The sequence below is a fragment of the Pongo pygmaeus genome, chromosome 5 (genome assembly GCF_028885625.2).
Source record: "Pongo pygmaeus isolate AG05252 chromosome 5, NHGRI_mPonPyg2-v2.0_pri, whole genome shotgun sequence".
Classification (NCBI taxonomy): Eukaryota; Metazoa; Chordata; class Mammalia; order Primates; family Hominidae; genus Pongo; species Pongo pygmaeus.
In genome coordinates this window covers 52912329-52928049 of record NC_072378.2, presented here as the reverse complement: position 1 = coordinate 52928049, position 15721 = coordinate 52912329, and the positions used below count along the sequence as shown (strand labels likewise).

The 15721-nt window shown below is 37.0% G+C and overlaps 1 protein-coding gene across 2 annotated transcripts in view; it reads right to left on the bottom strand.

Annotated features, from left to right (window-relative positions):
- Positions 1–15721, bottom strand: part of EFHC1 (EF-hand domain containing 1) — a 73486-nt gene that overhangs the window by 48239 nt on the left and 9526 nt on the right. For both annotated transcript variants that reach the window (XM_054490757.2, XM_054490759.2), the window contains one exon: positions 4332–4619. In XM_054490757.2, coding sequence (XP_054346732.2) covers positions 4332–4619 — 288 coding nt within the window. The remainder of the gene's footprint in view (positions 1–4331; positions 4620–15721) is intronic.

Here is a 15721-nt window from a genome sequence, read left to right as displayed (position 1 = left end):
ACCATCTCATGCCAGTTAGCATGGCGATCATTAAAAAGTCAGGAAACAACAGGTGCTGGAGAGATGTGGAGAAATAGGAATGCTTTTACACTGTTGGTGGGAGTGTAAACTAATTCAACCATTATGGAAGACAGTGTGGTGATTCCTCAAGGATCTAGAACTAGAAATACCATTTGACCCAGCCATCCCATTACTGGGCATATACCCAAAGGATTATAAATCATGCTGCTATAAAGTCACATGCACACGTATGTTTACTGCGACACTATTCACAACAGCAAAGACTTGGAACCAACGCAAATGTCCAACAATGATAGACTGGATTAAGAAAATGTGGCACATATACACCATGGAATACTATGCAGCCATAAAAAAGGATGAGTTCATGTCCTTTGTAGGGACATGGATGAAGCTGGAAACCATCATTCTGAGCAAACTATCACAAGGACAGAAAACCAAACACTGCATATTCTCACTCATAGGTGGGAATAGAACAATGAGAACACTTGGACACAGGGTGGGGAACATCACACACTGGGGCCTGTCGTAGGGTTGGGGGAGTGGGGAGGGATACCACTAGGAGATATACCTAATGTAAATGACGAGTTAACGGGTACAGCACACCAACATGGCATATGTATACATATGTAACAAACCTGCACGTCGTGCACATGTACCCCATAACTTAACGTATAATAATAAAATAAATAAATAAACTAGGTATTAAAGGAACACACCTCAAAATAACCAGAGCCAGCTATGAAAAACCCACAGCCAACATTATACTGAACAGGGAAAAGCTGGAAGCATTCCTCTTGAAAACTGACACAAGAAAAGGATGCCCTCTCTCACAACTTCTATCCAACACAATATTGGAAGTCTTGGCCAGAACAGTCAGTCAAGAGAAAGAAATGAAGGACATCCAAGTAGGAAGAGAGAAAGTCAAACTATCCCTGTTTGGAGACAACATGATTCTATATCTAGAAAACTCCAGAGCCTCGTCCCAAAAACTCCTTAAGTTAATAAACAACTTCAGCAAAATTTTAGGACACAAAATCAACATACAAAAATCACTAGCATTCCTATACACCAACAACAGCCAATCTGAGAGCAAAATCAGGAACACAATCCCATTTACAACTGTCACAAAAAGAATAAAATACCTAGGAATACAGCTAACCAGGGAGATGAAAGATCTCTACAATGAGAATTACAAAACACTGCTTAAGGAAATCAGAGATAACACAAGCAAATGAAAAAACATTACATGCTCATGGATACGAAAAATCAATATCTTTAAAGTCACCATACTGCCCAAAGCAATGTACAGATTCAATGCTATTCCTATCAAATTGCCAATGACACTCTTCACAGAACTAGAAAAAAATACTTTAAAATTCAGTGGTACCCAAAAAGAGCCTTAATAGTCAAGGCAATTCTAAGCAAAAGAACAAAGCTGGAGGCATCATGTTACCTGCCTTCAAACTATACTACAGGGCTACAGTAACCAAAACAGTATAGTACTGGTACAAAAACAGACACATAGACCAATGGAATAGAATAGGGAGCTCAGAAATAAGGCTGCACACCTATAATTATCTGATCTTCAACAAAGTTGACAAAAATAAGCAATGGGGAAAGGTGCTGGGATAACCTGCTAGCCATAAGCTAGCCATATATCTTACACCAGATATAAAAATCACCTCAAGATAGATAAAAGACTTAAATGTAAAACCCAAAACTATAAACACCCTGGAAGACAACCAAGGCAACACTATTCTAAATGTAGGAATGGGCAAAGATTTCATGACAAAGACACCAAAAGCAATCACAACAAAAGCAAAAATTGACAAATGGTATCTAATTAAACGTAAGAGCTTCCGCAGAGCAAAAGAAAGCATCAACAGAGTAAAAAGACAATGTAAAGAATGGGAAAGAAATATTTGCAAACTATGCATCTGACAAAGGTCCAATATGCACCATCTATAAGAAACTTTAATTTACAAGAAAAAAAGCAAAGAATCCCATTAAAAAGTGGGCAAAGGACATGAACAGACACTTCTCAAAAGAAGACATACACATGGCCAATAAGCATATGAAAAAAAAAGCTCAATATCACTATTATTAGAGAAATGCAAATCAAAACCACAATGAAATATCATCTCACACCAGTCAGAATGGCTATTATTAAAAAGTAAAAAATAACAGGTGCTGCCAAGGTTGTGGAGAAAAAGAAATGTTTATCCACTGTTGATGAGAGTATAAAGTAGTTCAACCATTGTAGAAAGCAGTGTGGTGATTCCTAAAAGACCTGAAAACAGAACTACCATTTGACCTAGGAATCTCATTATTGGGTATATCCCCAAATCATTCTGCCATAAAGACATATCCACAAGTATGTTCATCGCAGCACTATTCACAATAGCAAAGACATGGAATCAACCTGAATGCCCATCAATGGTAAACTGGAAAAAGAAAATGTGATACATATACACATACATATACATATACATGAAGGTGCCAGATTTTTTGCATTTTTGTGTTTCTTGTTGGTGATTTTGCTGTTTAAAGGGTCCCAATGCCTAGTGCTGAGATGCTATTTAGTGTTCCTAAGCACAAGAAGGCTGTAACACACCTCATGGAGAAATTGCATGTCTTAGATAAGCTTTGTTAAGACATGAGTTATAGTGCTGTTGGGTGTGAGTTTAATGTTAATGAATCAACCATATATATTAAATAAGGTGTCTTTAAACAGAAACATACATAAATCAAACTTATGTATTGATCAGTTGACAAAAATGTGGCCAGAGATTGGTGGGAACCTAACCCTGTATTTCCTCTAAGACCAGTGGTTCAGTATACACTAATTCAGTGTTTGTGGTGACTTTATAGTCCTAATTACTGTGAATAATGAGAACCGACTATAAATAGATTAGGTCAAATGCTCAGTGATTAACTTGCAAATGTTCAAATTGCCCATAAAAACACAACTGTAAAAATAATTGTTATGAAAACACAACTGTAAAAATAATTGTTAATACATTTATGTTTAGATAACATTTTATCATTTCTCACTGTTGGTACAATTGTGAAACTGCCTGTGATATATAAGACCTCAGATACCTAAAAAGCAAAGAGATAAAAATATGTTGGAACAGGAGAATATCTCAAAGATGGTCTAGCACCTCTACTTTTGAAGCTATTTTTCTCTATTGCTTTGGAATGGCACTGATGCCATGGCTCCTTTCTTTACTTCCTTCAGGCCTCTATTCATATGTCATCTTATCACTGAGGCATTCTCTGATCCGCCTCTATAAAGAGCCCCTCAACTTCCATTTCCTTTACTCAGCTTTATTTTCCTCCATTGCTGCTATCATCATCTGACATATAACCAATCTATTTATTTGCTATTGTTTATCTCCTCCAACAAGATTGGAACCTCTATAGGGGCAAGTCCTTACATCTGGCACCTAGAACAGTGCATGGAACAAAGCAGGCATGCAAATAAATATTTGTTAAACGAACTACTAAATGAAAACAATAATGGATTCATAGGAGCTCAGTGCATGGTAAAAATTAGTCACATATGGCACTAGGTATCCTGGAATAAGGACATAAAATACTTCAGAAACTATATCTTTGCTGCTAGAAATATTTTTTAACTAAGACAAATTTGGAATTGACTTCCTAATTCCTACACTTTGTAGTAAAGAAAGGCCATCTATATCCTCTATGCATGTAACTTTAAGAAAAGTTTCCTTTGTATTAAAAAATCCAAACTTACGAAATAAAGAAAGTAGAGGACTTTTTACATATAGAAGAGGTTTTTTCATTTAAAAATGGTTTTATTTCAGAAATTCTTTAGATGGTAAGCTTTCCTAGAATATAGCAAGTATCATTTACCAAAAATATATAAGCTACACAAAAAATTTTAGGCTCATATCTGCTAATAGAAGTAGTGCTATTTTCGTAAACTCACACTTAAGATAAAACGTTTAATCCCTCTTCCATAATTCTATCCCAGCAGGGGTGCTATTCCCCTACTCCCTGTTTGAACTGCCATTTTAACCTGGTTTCTTACCAAATTATTCAGCTATGATGAGAGTTTGATTTTGAGTGAATAAGTATTAATATCATTCTGAAAAAATTATGTTACTACTAGTGTTGGCACATATTAGCACATACGCACATGCAAATAACCTAGCCAACCATAATAATTCATGCAGGACCGATTACCAATGTCCTCCCCTTACCCTAATAAATGAAATGTATCCTTCTATAAATTATAATGATGCCTCAGACCCCACAACTCTCAAAAATATATGCTATACCTGTGTGAATTGGTCACAGTCAACAACGCGGAAAGTTTTGCCATAAATTGTGATGTTTATTCCTCGATTTAGGTCTTTCCAATGGTAATGGTCGCCCCGGTCATTCTTGGCTAGCCGCTGGCGTTTTATTAACTTGCCTTGAGGGATTCCAGAATTTTCTACAACAGGCTCTATGACAGACATGCTGTCATCTTCTAGATAATAGTAAATGTTCACTTGACGGATCCTATACTGTTCCTCAGTTGACATAGGAACATCTTCTTGGAAATAGGCATCAAATTTCAGTACCTGTAACATGCAAGGAAAGGAGAAATGGTGTACTATTAGCTTGTCATAGTCATCTGAAAAATATCAAGTACCTTCCTGAAAACAGAATCACACAGGGAGATTTTAACATTCATCACTCCTATCCTGTAAATCTTGATACTCTAAAACTACAGATACTGCAAACTATAGTCCATGGGACAAATCTAACCTGCCACCTGTTTTTTTTATTACCTGCAAGCTAAGAATGGGTTTTACATATTTAAATGGTTTAAAAAATTTTTAAAAATATTTCATAACACATGGAAATTATAAAAATTTAAATTTTCAATCCACAAATAATTATGTAAATAATTTACGCTTTTTTGTTAACAGCTGCTCTCCCATTACAAGGGAAGAGTTGAATAGTTGTGACAGAGACACACAGACTAAATTGTGTCCCCCTCATCCCCAAAATTCATATGTTGAACCCCTAACCCTCAATGTGACTATATTTGGAGACAGGATCCTTAGGAGGTAATTAAGGTTAAACGAGATCTTAAGGATAGAGGTATGCCACCTTTAAGTCTAATCCCATAGAACTGGTGGCCTTAGAAGAGAAGAAGAAGAGAAAGAGAGTTACTTCCCTCCCCTAACTCCTACATGTACACACCAAGGTAAGACCACATGAAGACATAGCAAGAAGACTGCTGTATGCAAGCCAGGAAGAGAGCCCTCACCAGAATTCAAACCAGCTGGCACCTTGATCTTGGACCTCCAACCTCCAGAACTGTGAGAAAATAAATTCTATTATTTAAGCAACTCAATCTGTGGTATTTTGTTGTGGCAGACTACACAGACTAAAACCACTGCAATGGCCAAAATATATGCTAACTGCCTCTTTACAGAAAAAGTTTGCTGATATATGCTTTAAATACTCACAATGTGTATAAACTATTTATTGCACATGTTCCTTGGTGAGAATACATCTTAAAGGACTTTACTAGCTTCACCTCCATGTCAAAAGTCCCTCCAAGAACTTCTGGGAAGAGTAAAAGTTCTTGGATAAGATTGCGATTTTTGGCTTCAAACTGAAAATGAAGGCTTAATTGCACTTCTTTAGAAGTGTAGTCCTTTGTAAATGTATATTAATTACATTCATTATTATAGACTTTATATGAATGACTTTCACATCATCAGTCCACTATAGAATCTTCGAAGGGTGTGTACATACCCTCATCATCAATCCGCTATAGAATCTCTAAAAGGTGGTAAATACCCTCATTGTGCTCAGGAACATATATATTACATTGAGCAAACCATTGGTCCTCTGGGGAGCATCATCATCAATGTGAAGTGAAAATGGTATCAATATATAGATTACACATTTAAAAAACATAAAACATGCCAGGTGCGGTGGCTTACGCCTGTAATCCCAGGACTCTGGGAGGCCGAGGCAGGCAGATCATCTGAGTTAAGGTGTTTGAGACCAGCCTGGCCAACATGGTGAAACCCCGTCTGTACTAAAAATACAAAAATTAGCCAGACTTGGTGGTGGGCAACTGTAATTCCACCTACTTGGGAGGCTGTGGTAGGAGAATCATTTGAACCCAGGAGGTGGAGGCTGCAGTGAGCTGAGTTAGCACCACTGCACTCCAGCGTGGGTGACAGAGTGAGACTCCATCTCACAAAAATAAAAAATAAAAAGCATAAAACAATATTATAAAAAGCATATGTTAACATGCTTTGGGATTTTTAAATTTCTGTTATTTTGTCTCTGTTTTTAATGTGTCTTTTCAAGGAGAGAAAGTATTAGAATGGGATTCTAAGCCGGCAAGATAGTCTACCCAAGCCTCTACTAGAATAAGAGGAACAAATCAAGAAGACCCTAAATGAAACACAAATGTGTCTTGATAAATGGAAAGATGAAATAATTCTATACACGGGCACTGTTGCTAAAAAAAAAAAAAAGGGTAGCGTAACTACTGTGGAAAAACAAGATAAAAACCAAGAGAACTGGCAAGTGCATACAAGTGCATAGGAGAAATGTGAATATAATGAAGGCCTTAAAACTCATAATAAAAAGATAAAATGGATAAGTGCAGTGGAATGTTTGAAGGAGAAAAATAACATGGTAAAAGCAAAGGACAGATAATGTTGAAGTAACATTTTAGATCAACTGCAAAGAACTGAAAGAGGGGACATGATCATAGTAATTCATATATAAAATGGACTGTATCTGAACCATATATTTATAAATACATAAAATGTTAAAGCTGAACTGATCAGCTAGCCCAACTCCACTTATTTTATAAAGGAGGAAACTGAGACCCAGGGTGGTAAGGTGGCTTGCCTGAGGCCACGTAAGGGGTTAGGGCCAGAACTGGAACTAAAATTCAGACTATTAACTCACAACCCAATATTCTCTCCACACATCTTGCTACTTCTCAGGTAACAAATGCTATCGTGGTTCCAAGAAGGAATCTGTGTGGGCTAAAGTGGTCAGAGAAAGCTTAACTAGGAGGAAACAAGAGACGTATTAGACTTGAAGAGTGAAAGATTTTAGATCAGCAGAGGATACAAGGGGGGCTTCTAAGCAGTGGTAATAACAGAAGCAGAGGAAGGAAACCCAGCAGCAGTATGCAGGCTATGATGGAGGAGGAAGTACTAGGCATGGCAATCAGACTGAAAGCCCCTTCAGTAGTCCAGGTCTGCAGTAATTAATTACCAGCAATGGAAAAGCAGAAGTCTGACTGGATTGACAGTAAGGAAGTGGGAAGGTGGAAGCAGATGAGGTGTTGAGGAAAACCCAGTTCTGGCGATACAGTAGTGATCCCATAGAAATGTAAACATAAGGAGAAGATAATTTGGGTATGGCAGATGGTGAGGTTGATTTTAGACACTGAATTTAAGTGACAGTACAAGTTGTATACTGCAGGGGGTAATTTATACTGCAGGACTGGGTTTAGGGGAAGAAGTAAATATTACAGAACATTCAAGGATAATGCAAACATTTTTGGCCAAGCAAATGAAAGAATAGAATTACTATCAAATTGATATGAAGAAGATTGCTGCAGAACAGATTTTGGAGGTAAGAAGACAAAATTGGGAGTTCAGTTTTAGATATGCTTAATTTGAGATATTTATTAGACATTCAAGAGGAGATGTCAAATAGGCATTTATGTGTACATATGTTTAGAGGACAACTTATCATCATAAAGAGGACATTTCAAGCCATGAACCTGGACAACTCACCAAAGGAGTGAGAAGAGAATCACAGAGAAGATAACCAAAGATCGAGTCTGTGGCCACAGCCACGTTCCCAAACCATCTGTTTTCTAAGATTGGTGGGCATGAAAATGCCTATGGCAACAGGAAGTTGGCCTCAGAATGGGAGGCAAGGAGATACATATATATATAACTATATATCTATAACTATATATATAACTATATATCTATAACTATATATAACTATATATCTATAACTATAACTATATATCTATAACTATATATAACTATATATATAACTCTATATATAACTCTATATATAACTATATATAACTATATATACAACTCTATATATAACTCTATATATAACTATATATAACTATAACTATATATAACTCTATATATAACTATATATATTACCATATATAACTATATATATCTATATATAACTATATATATAACTATATATATAACTATATATAACTATATATAACTATATATAACTATATATATAACTATATATATAACTATATATAACTAAATATAACTATATAAAACTATATATAAAACTATATATAACTATATATAACTATATATATAAAACTATATATATAAAACTGTATATAACTGTATATATAACTATATATGACTATATATAACTATATATAACTATATATGACTATATATAACTATATATGACTATATATATAACTATATATAACTATATATATGTAAGGTCTCAGGTAAAGAATATGCTAATCAAAAAGAATTACTTAATTGATTGTTAATTTTTAAAAGGCACTTATCTATTTATTAAGAACAGAATTAAGAGTTCTGTGCTCCTCCCACAAAGAATGAATGGAGTAGAAGAGTTAATGTAGAAAAGCTCTTTGGAAAGTTTCCCTGGAATCATGGCAGACGGAAGGCAGGACTAGATTGTAACTCCCACTCAGATGGGCAGAGCAGCGTGTGAAGGCTCGCACTGTGAACTTTTGCTCCAGGATGACTGCAGGAATAAATTAGGAAAGCAGAGAGAATCCACAGACCCTCTGAAGGAAGCAAATTGCTCCTGCAGGACCCGGGAGACATCCCAAATACTGTGAGTGCCCAAACTATGGAAGTGGGAAAGGTAGATCATCTGTCCCCGAACACACACCCCCACTGACGAACCTGAAAGTCTATATTACAGGAGAAGATTCTGACCTTACCTGGAGCTGGGTCAACTGAGAGAGCCGAGTGAAATACGGGGGTAGAGGAAGCAGCAGAAAAAGTCCTATGGTCTCGCTGGGGTCCCCTACCAAGCCATTTCTGCCTTGCTTCACAGGGGTACTTGGGGAGGGCAGCCAGAGGCACTGGGAAAAGGCCACAGGAAGAAGGGAACCTCTAGCTGAACTCTGTAACGATTTGAACCAATCGAGAAGTCTCCTGGCCAGAACTCGGGAGAGGGTGTGAATCCAGTGTACAGATTCCACAGGTTGGGGAAGAAGGAAAGCCCCACTTGCTTTCAAAGCTGGGAGGCAGGTAGCCTGGGGCAAGTTCTCAGCCCTGCTCACCCACTGCCTGGAAACAGACTTGGTGCTGTTGGAGAGGGGTGGGACAGTGGGAGTGAAATTGGACCTTTGGGTTGCATGGGAGCTGGGTGAGCTCTATGACTGCTGGCTTTCCCCCACTTCCCTGACAACCTGAAGTACACAGTAGAGGCAGCCATAATCTTCCTAGGAACACAACTCTGTTGACCTCAGACCCTCACCCCCATCCTCCACAGCAGCCACAGCAAGACCTGCCCAAGGACAGTCTGAGCTCAAACACACCTTGCCCTGCCTCAACCTAACGGTCCTTCCCTACCCACCCTGGTAACTGAAGACAAAGGGCATATACTCTTGGGAGTTCTAGGGGCCCACCCACTGCCTGTTCCCCCCCATACTACCACAGCTAATGCTATCTTGAAAACACAACCTCCTGGCAGGAGACCAACCAGCACAAAAATAGTACATTAAACAACCAAGGCTAAGGATCCTCACAGAGTCCGTTTCACCCCCCTGCCACCTCCACCGGAGCAGGTGCTGGTATCTATGGCTGAGAGACCCACAGACAGCTCACAGCACAGGACTCTGTGCAGACAACCCCCAGTACCAGCCTGGAGCCTGGTAGACTTGCTGGATGCCTAGATCCAGAAGAGAGATAACAATCACTACAGCTCGGCTCTCAGAAAGCCACATCCACAGGAAAAGGGAGAGAATGCTACATCAAAGGAACATCCCGTTGGACAAAAGAATCTGAACAACAGCCTTGAGCCCTAGACCTTCCCTCTGACAGAGTCTACCCAAATGAGAAGGAACCAGAAAACCAACTCTGGTAATATGACAAAACAAGGTTCTTTAATGCCCCCCAAAAATCACACTAGCTCACCAGCAATAGATTGAAACCAAGAAGAAATCCCTAATTTACCTAATAATTTAGAAGGTAAATTATTAGAAGCTAATCAGGGAGGCACCAGAGAAAGGCAAAGCCCAATTTAAGGAAATAAAAAAGATGATACAAGAAGTGAAGGGAATTTTTTTTCAATGAAATAGCATAAATAAAAAAACAATCAAAACTTAAGGAAACAATGGATGTGCTTATAGAAATGCAAACTGCTCTGGAAAGTCTCAGCAATAGAATCAAACAAGCAGAAGAAAGAAGTTCAGAGCTCAAAGACAAGGTTTTCTAATTAACCCAATCCAACAAAGACAAAGAAAAAAGAATAAGAAAATATGAACAAAGCCTCTAAAAAGTTTGGGATTATGTTAAATAACCAAACCTAAGAATAATCAGCATTCCTGAAGAAGAAAAATCTAAAAGTCTGGAAAACATATTTGGGGGAATAATCAAGGAAAACTTCTCTAGACATCCAAACACAAGAAGCTCAAAGAATACCTGGGAAATTCACTACAAAAAGATCATCACCTAGGCACACTTTCCTCAGGTTATTTAAAGTTAAGATGAAGGAAAGAATCTTAAGACCTGTGAGGCAAATGCACCAGGTAACCTATAAAGGAAAACCTATCAGATTAATAGCAGTTTCTCAGCAGAAACCCTACAAGCTAGAAGGGATTGGGGCACTATCTTCAGCCTCCTCAAACAAAAGAATTATCAGCCAAGAATTTTGTATTCAGTGAAACTAAGCTTCATAAATGAAGGAAAGATACAGTCTTTTTCAGAAAAACAAATTCTGAGAGAATTTGCCACTACCAAGCTAGCACTACAAGAACTGCTAAAAAGAGCTCTAAATCTTGAAACAAATCAAAACACATCAAAACAGAACCTCTTTAAGCATAAATCTCACAGGACCTATAAAACAAAAATACAATTAAAAACAAAAAACAAAAAATCCAGGTATACAGACAACAAATAGCACGATGAATGGAATGGTATCTCACATCTTAATACTAATGTTGAATGTAAATAGCCTAAATGCTCCAATTAAAAGATACAGAATCGCAGAATGGATAAGAATTCACCAACCATCTGCTGCCTTCAAGAGACTCACCTAATACATAAGGACTCATGTAAATTTAAGGTAAAGGAGTGGATAAAGAAATTCCATGCAAATGGACACCAAAAGCGAGCAGGAGTAGCTATTCTTGTATCAGACAAAACAAACTTTAAAGCAACAGCAATTAAAAAAGACAAAGGGACATTATATAATGATAAAAGGCCTGTCCAACAGGAAAACATCATAATCCTAAATATATATGCACCTAACACTTGAGCACGCAATTTATAAAACAATTACTAATAGACCTAAGAAGTGAGACAGACAGCAACATAATAATAGGGGGGGGACTTCAATACTCCACTGACAGCACTAGCCAGGCCAAGACAGAAAGTCAACAAAGAAACAATGGATTTAAACTATACCCTGGAACAAATGGACTTAATATATTTACAGAACATTCTACCCAACAACTGCAGAATATACATTCTATTCAACAGCACATGGAACTTTCTCCAAGACAGACAATATGATAGGCCACAAAATTAGCCTCAATAAATTTAAGAAAATTGAAATTATATCAAGCACTCTCTCAGACCATAGTGGAATAAAATTGGACGTCAACTCCAAAAGGAACCTTCAAAACCATGCCAATACATGGAAATTAAACAACCTGCTCCTAAATGAGCTTTGGGTCAAAAATAAAATCAAGATGGAAATTAAACAATTATTTGAACTGAATGACAATAATGACACAACCTATCAAAGCCTCTGGGATACAGCAAAGGCAGTGCTAAGAGAAAAGTTCAAACCCCAAAACGCCTACATCAAAAAGTCTGAAAGAGCACTAACAGACAATCTAAGGTCACACCTCAAGGAACTAGAAAAACAAGAACAAACCAAACCCAAACCCAGCAGAAGAAAGAAAATAACCAAGATCAAAGCAGAAACAAATGAAATTGAAACAAACAAACAAACAAACAAAAAAAGATAAATGAAACAAAAAGCTGGTTCTTTGAAAAGATAAATAAAATTGATAGACCATTAGCAAGATTAACCAAGAAAAGAAGAGAGAAAATCCAAATAAGCTCAATTAGAAACAAAATGGACGATATTACAACTGACACCACAGAAATACAAAAGGTCATTCAAGGCCACTACGAACACCTTTACGCACATAAACTAGAAAACCTAGAGTAGATAGATAAATTCCTGAAAGATAAAACCCTGCTAGCTTAATTCAGGTAGAATTAGATACCCTGAACAAACCAACAAGCAGCAAGACTGAAATAATTAAAAAATTACCAGCAGGAAAAAGTCCAGGACCAGACAGATTCACAGAAGAATTCTACCAGATATTCGAAGAAAAACTGGTACTACTGGCACTATTCTACAAGATAGAGAAAGAGGGAATCCTCCCTAAATCATTCTATGAAGGCAGTATCACCCTAATACCAAAACCAGGAAAGGACATAACCAAAAAATAAAACTATAGACCGACATCCCTGATGAACATAGATGCTAAAATCCTTAACAAAATACTAGCTAACCGAATTCAACAACATATGAAAAAGATAATCCACCACGATTAAGTGGGTTTCATACCAGGGATGCAGGGATGATTTAACATACGCAAGTCAATAAATGTGATACACCACATAAACAGAATTAAAAACAAAAATCACATGATCATCTCAATAGATGCAGAAAAAGCATTCAACAAAATCTAGCACCCCTTTCTGATTAAAATTCTCAGCAAAATTGATACAAGGGACATCCCTCAACGTAATAAAAGCCATCTATGACAGACCCACAGCCAACATAATGCTGAATGGGGAAAAGTTGAAAGCATTCCCTCTGAGAACTGGGACAAGATAAGGATGCCCACTCTCTCCACTCCTCTTCAGCACAGTACTAGAAGTCCTAGGCAGAGCAATCAGACAACAGAAAGAAATAAAGGTCATCCAAATAGGTAAAGAAGTCAAACTGTCACTGTTCACTGATGATATGATTGTTTACCTGGAAAATCCTAAAGACTCCTCCAGAAAGCTCCTAGAACTGATAAAAGAATTCAGCAAAGTTTCTGGATACAAAATTAATATACACATATCAGTAGCTCTTCTTTACACCAACAGCGACCAAGCTGAGAATCAAATCAAGAACTCAACCCCTTTTACAATAGCTGAAAAACAAACAAACAAACAAACAAAAACTTAGAAATATACCTAACCAAGGAGGTAAAAGACCTCTACAAGGAAAACTACAAAACACTGCTGAAAGAAATTCATAGATGACACAAATAATGGAACAAATAATGGAAACACATTCCATGCTGATGGGATGGGAATCAACATTGTCAAAATGACCATACTGCCAAAAGCAATCTACAAATTCAATGCAATTCCCATCAAAATACCACTATCATTCTTCACAGAATTAGAAAAAACAATTCTAAACTTCATATGGAACCAAAAAAGAGCCCGCATAGCCAAAGCAAGAATAAGCAAAAAGAATAAACCTGGAGGCATCACACTACCTGATTTCAAACTATACTATAAGGCCATAGTTACCAAAACAGCATGGTACTGGTATAAAAATAGGCACATAGACCAATGGAACAGAACAGAGGGCCCAGAAATAAAGCCAAATACTTACAGCCAACTGATCTTCGACAAAGCAAACAAAAACATAAAGTGAGGAAAGGACACCCTATTCAACAAATTGTGCTGGGATAATTGGCAAGTCACAAGTAGGAGAATAAAACTGGATCCTCATCTTTCACCTTATATAAAAATCAACTCAAGATGGATCAAGGACTTAAATCTAAGACCTGAAACTATAAAAATTCTAGAAAATAACATTGGAAAACCCCTTCTAGACATTGGCTTAGGCAAGGGTTTCATGACCAAGAACCCAAAAGCAAATGCAATAAAAACAAAGATAAATAGCTGGGACTTAATTAACCTAAAGAGCTTTTTCACGGCAAAAGGAACAGTCAGCAGAGTAAACAGACAACCCACAGAGTGGGAAAAAAATCTTCATAATCTATACATCTGACAAAAGATTAATATCCAGAATTCACAATGAACTCAAACAAATTAGCAAGGAAAAACAAAGAAGCCCATCAAAAAGTGGGCTAAGGACATGAATAGATAATTCTCAAAAGAAGATATACAAATGGCCAACAAACATATGAAAAAATGTTCAACATCACTAATGATCAGGGAAATGCAAATCAAAACCACAATGCGATATCATCTTACTCCTGCAAGAATGGGCATAATCAAAACATCATAAAATATTAGATGTTGGTGTGGATGCAATGAACTGGGAATTGCTGATGGGAATGTAAACTAGTACAACCTCTACGGAAAACAGTATGAAGATTCCTTAAAGAACTAAAAGTAGAACCACCATTTGATCCAGCAATCCCACTACTGGGTATCTACCCAGAGGAAAAGAAGTCATCATACAAAAAAGATACTTGCACATGCATGTTTATAGCAGCATAATTTGCAACTGCAAAAATGTGGAACCAACCCAAATACCCATCAATCAATAAGTGGATAAAGAAAATGTGATATATATGATGGAATACTATTCAGCCATAAAAAGGAATGAATTAATAGCATTCACAGTGACTTGGATGAGATTGGAGACTATTATTCTAAGTGAAGTAACTCAGGAATAGGAAACCAAATATTGTATGTTCTCACTCATAAGTGGTAGCTAAGGTATGAGGATGCAAAGGCATAAGAATGACACAATGGACTTTGGGGACTCAGGGGGAAAGGGTAGGAAGGGGGTGAGGGATAAAAGACTACAAATTGGGGGCACTGTATACTGCCTGGGTAATGGGTGCACCAAAATCTCACAAATCACCACTATAGAACTTACTCATGTAACCAAACACCACCTGTTCCCCAATAACCTACGGAAAAAAAAAATTGTTTTTAAAGTAGTGGGATAACATCAGCTTTCCCAGGTAGAATAAGAACTTGATCGTTACGTAGAAAAAAAAAGAAAAATTATATTTAAATACTGTGTTTAAAAATATACTTTTCATGGAATTTTATAGCAGGCTGGGCTCCTGGTTATCATGTATTCTAACCTTCTGAGTTTAAAGACGAGGAAATTAGAGATTGTGACTACAAGGTCACAATGTTAGCTGGTAGGAGACCCAGAATTAGAATCCAGGTCTCCTAACTCCCAGGAAGTGCTCAGAATGCCACAATAAACATAAAAATATTTGTATTTACTTCAAGATGAAGGGGGGAAATGCTGCATAAATATTTTCATATCACACACCATTATAAAAAGCCAAGTCACGTTTTTAATTTTACATTATTATAAGCGTATATGTTACATGTTTGGCTTGCCAATTTTCAGCAGTGACACAGACAAAAAATAAATTTTATTTGTTAATTATTCATGTCATTTTAGA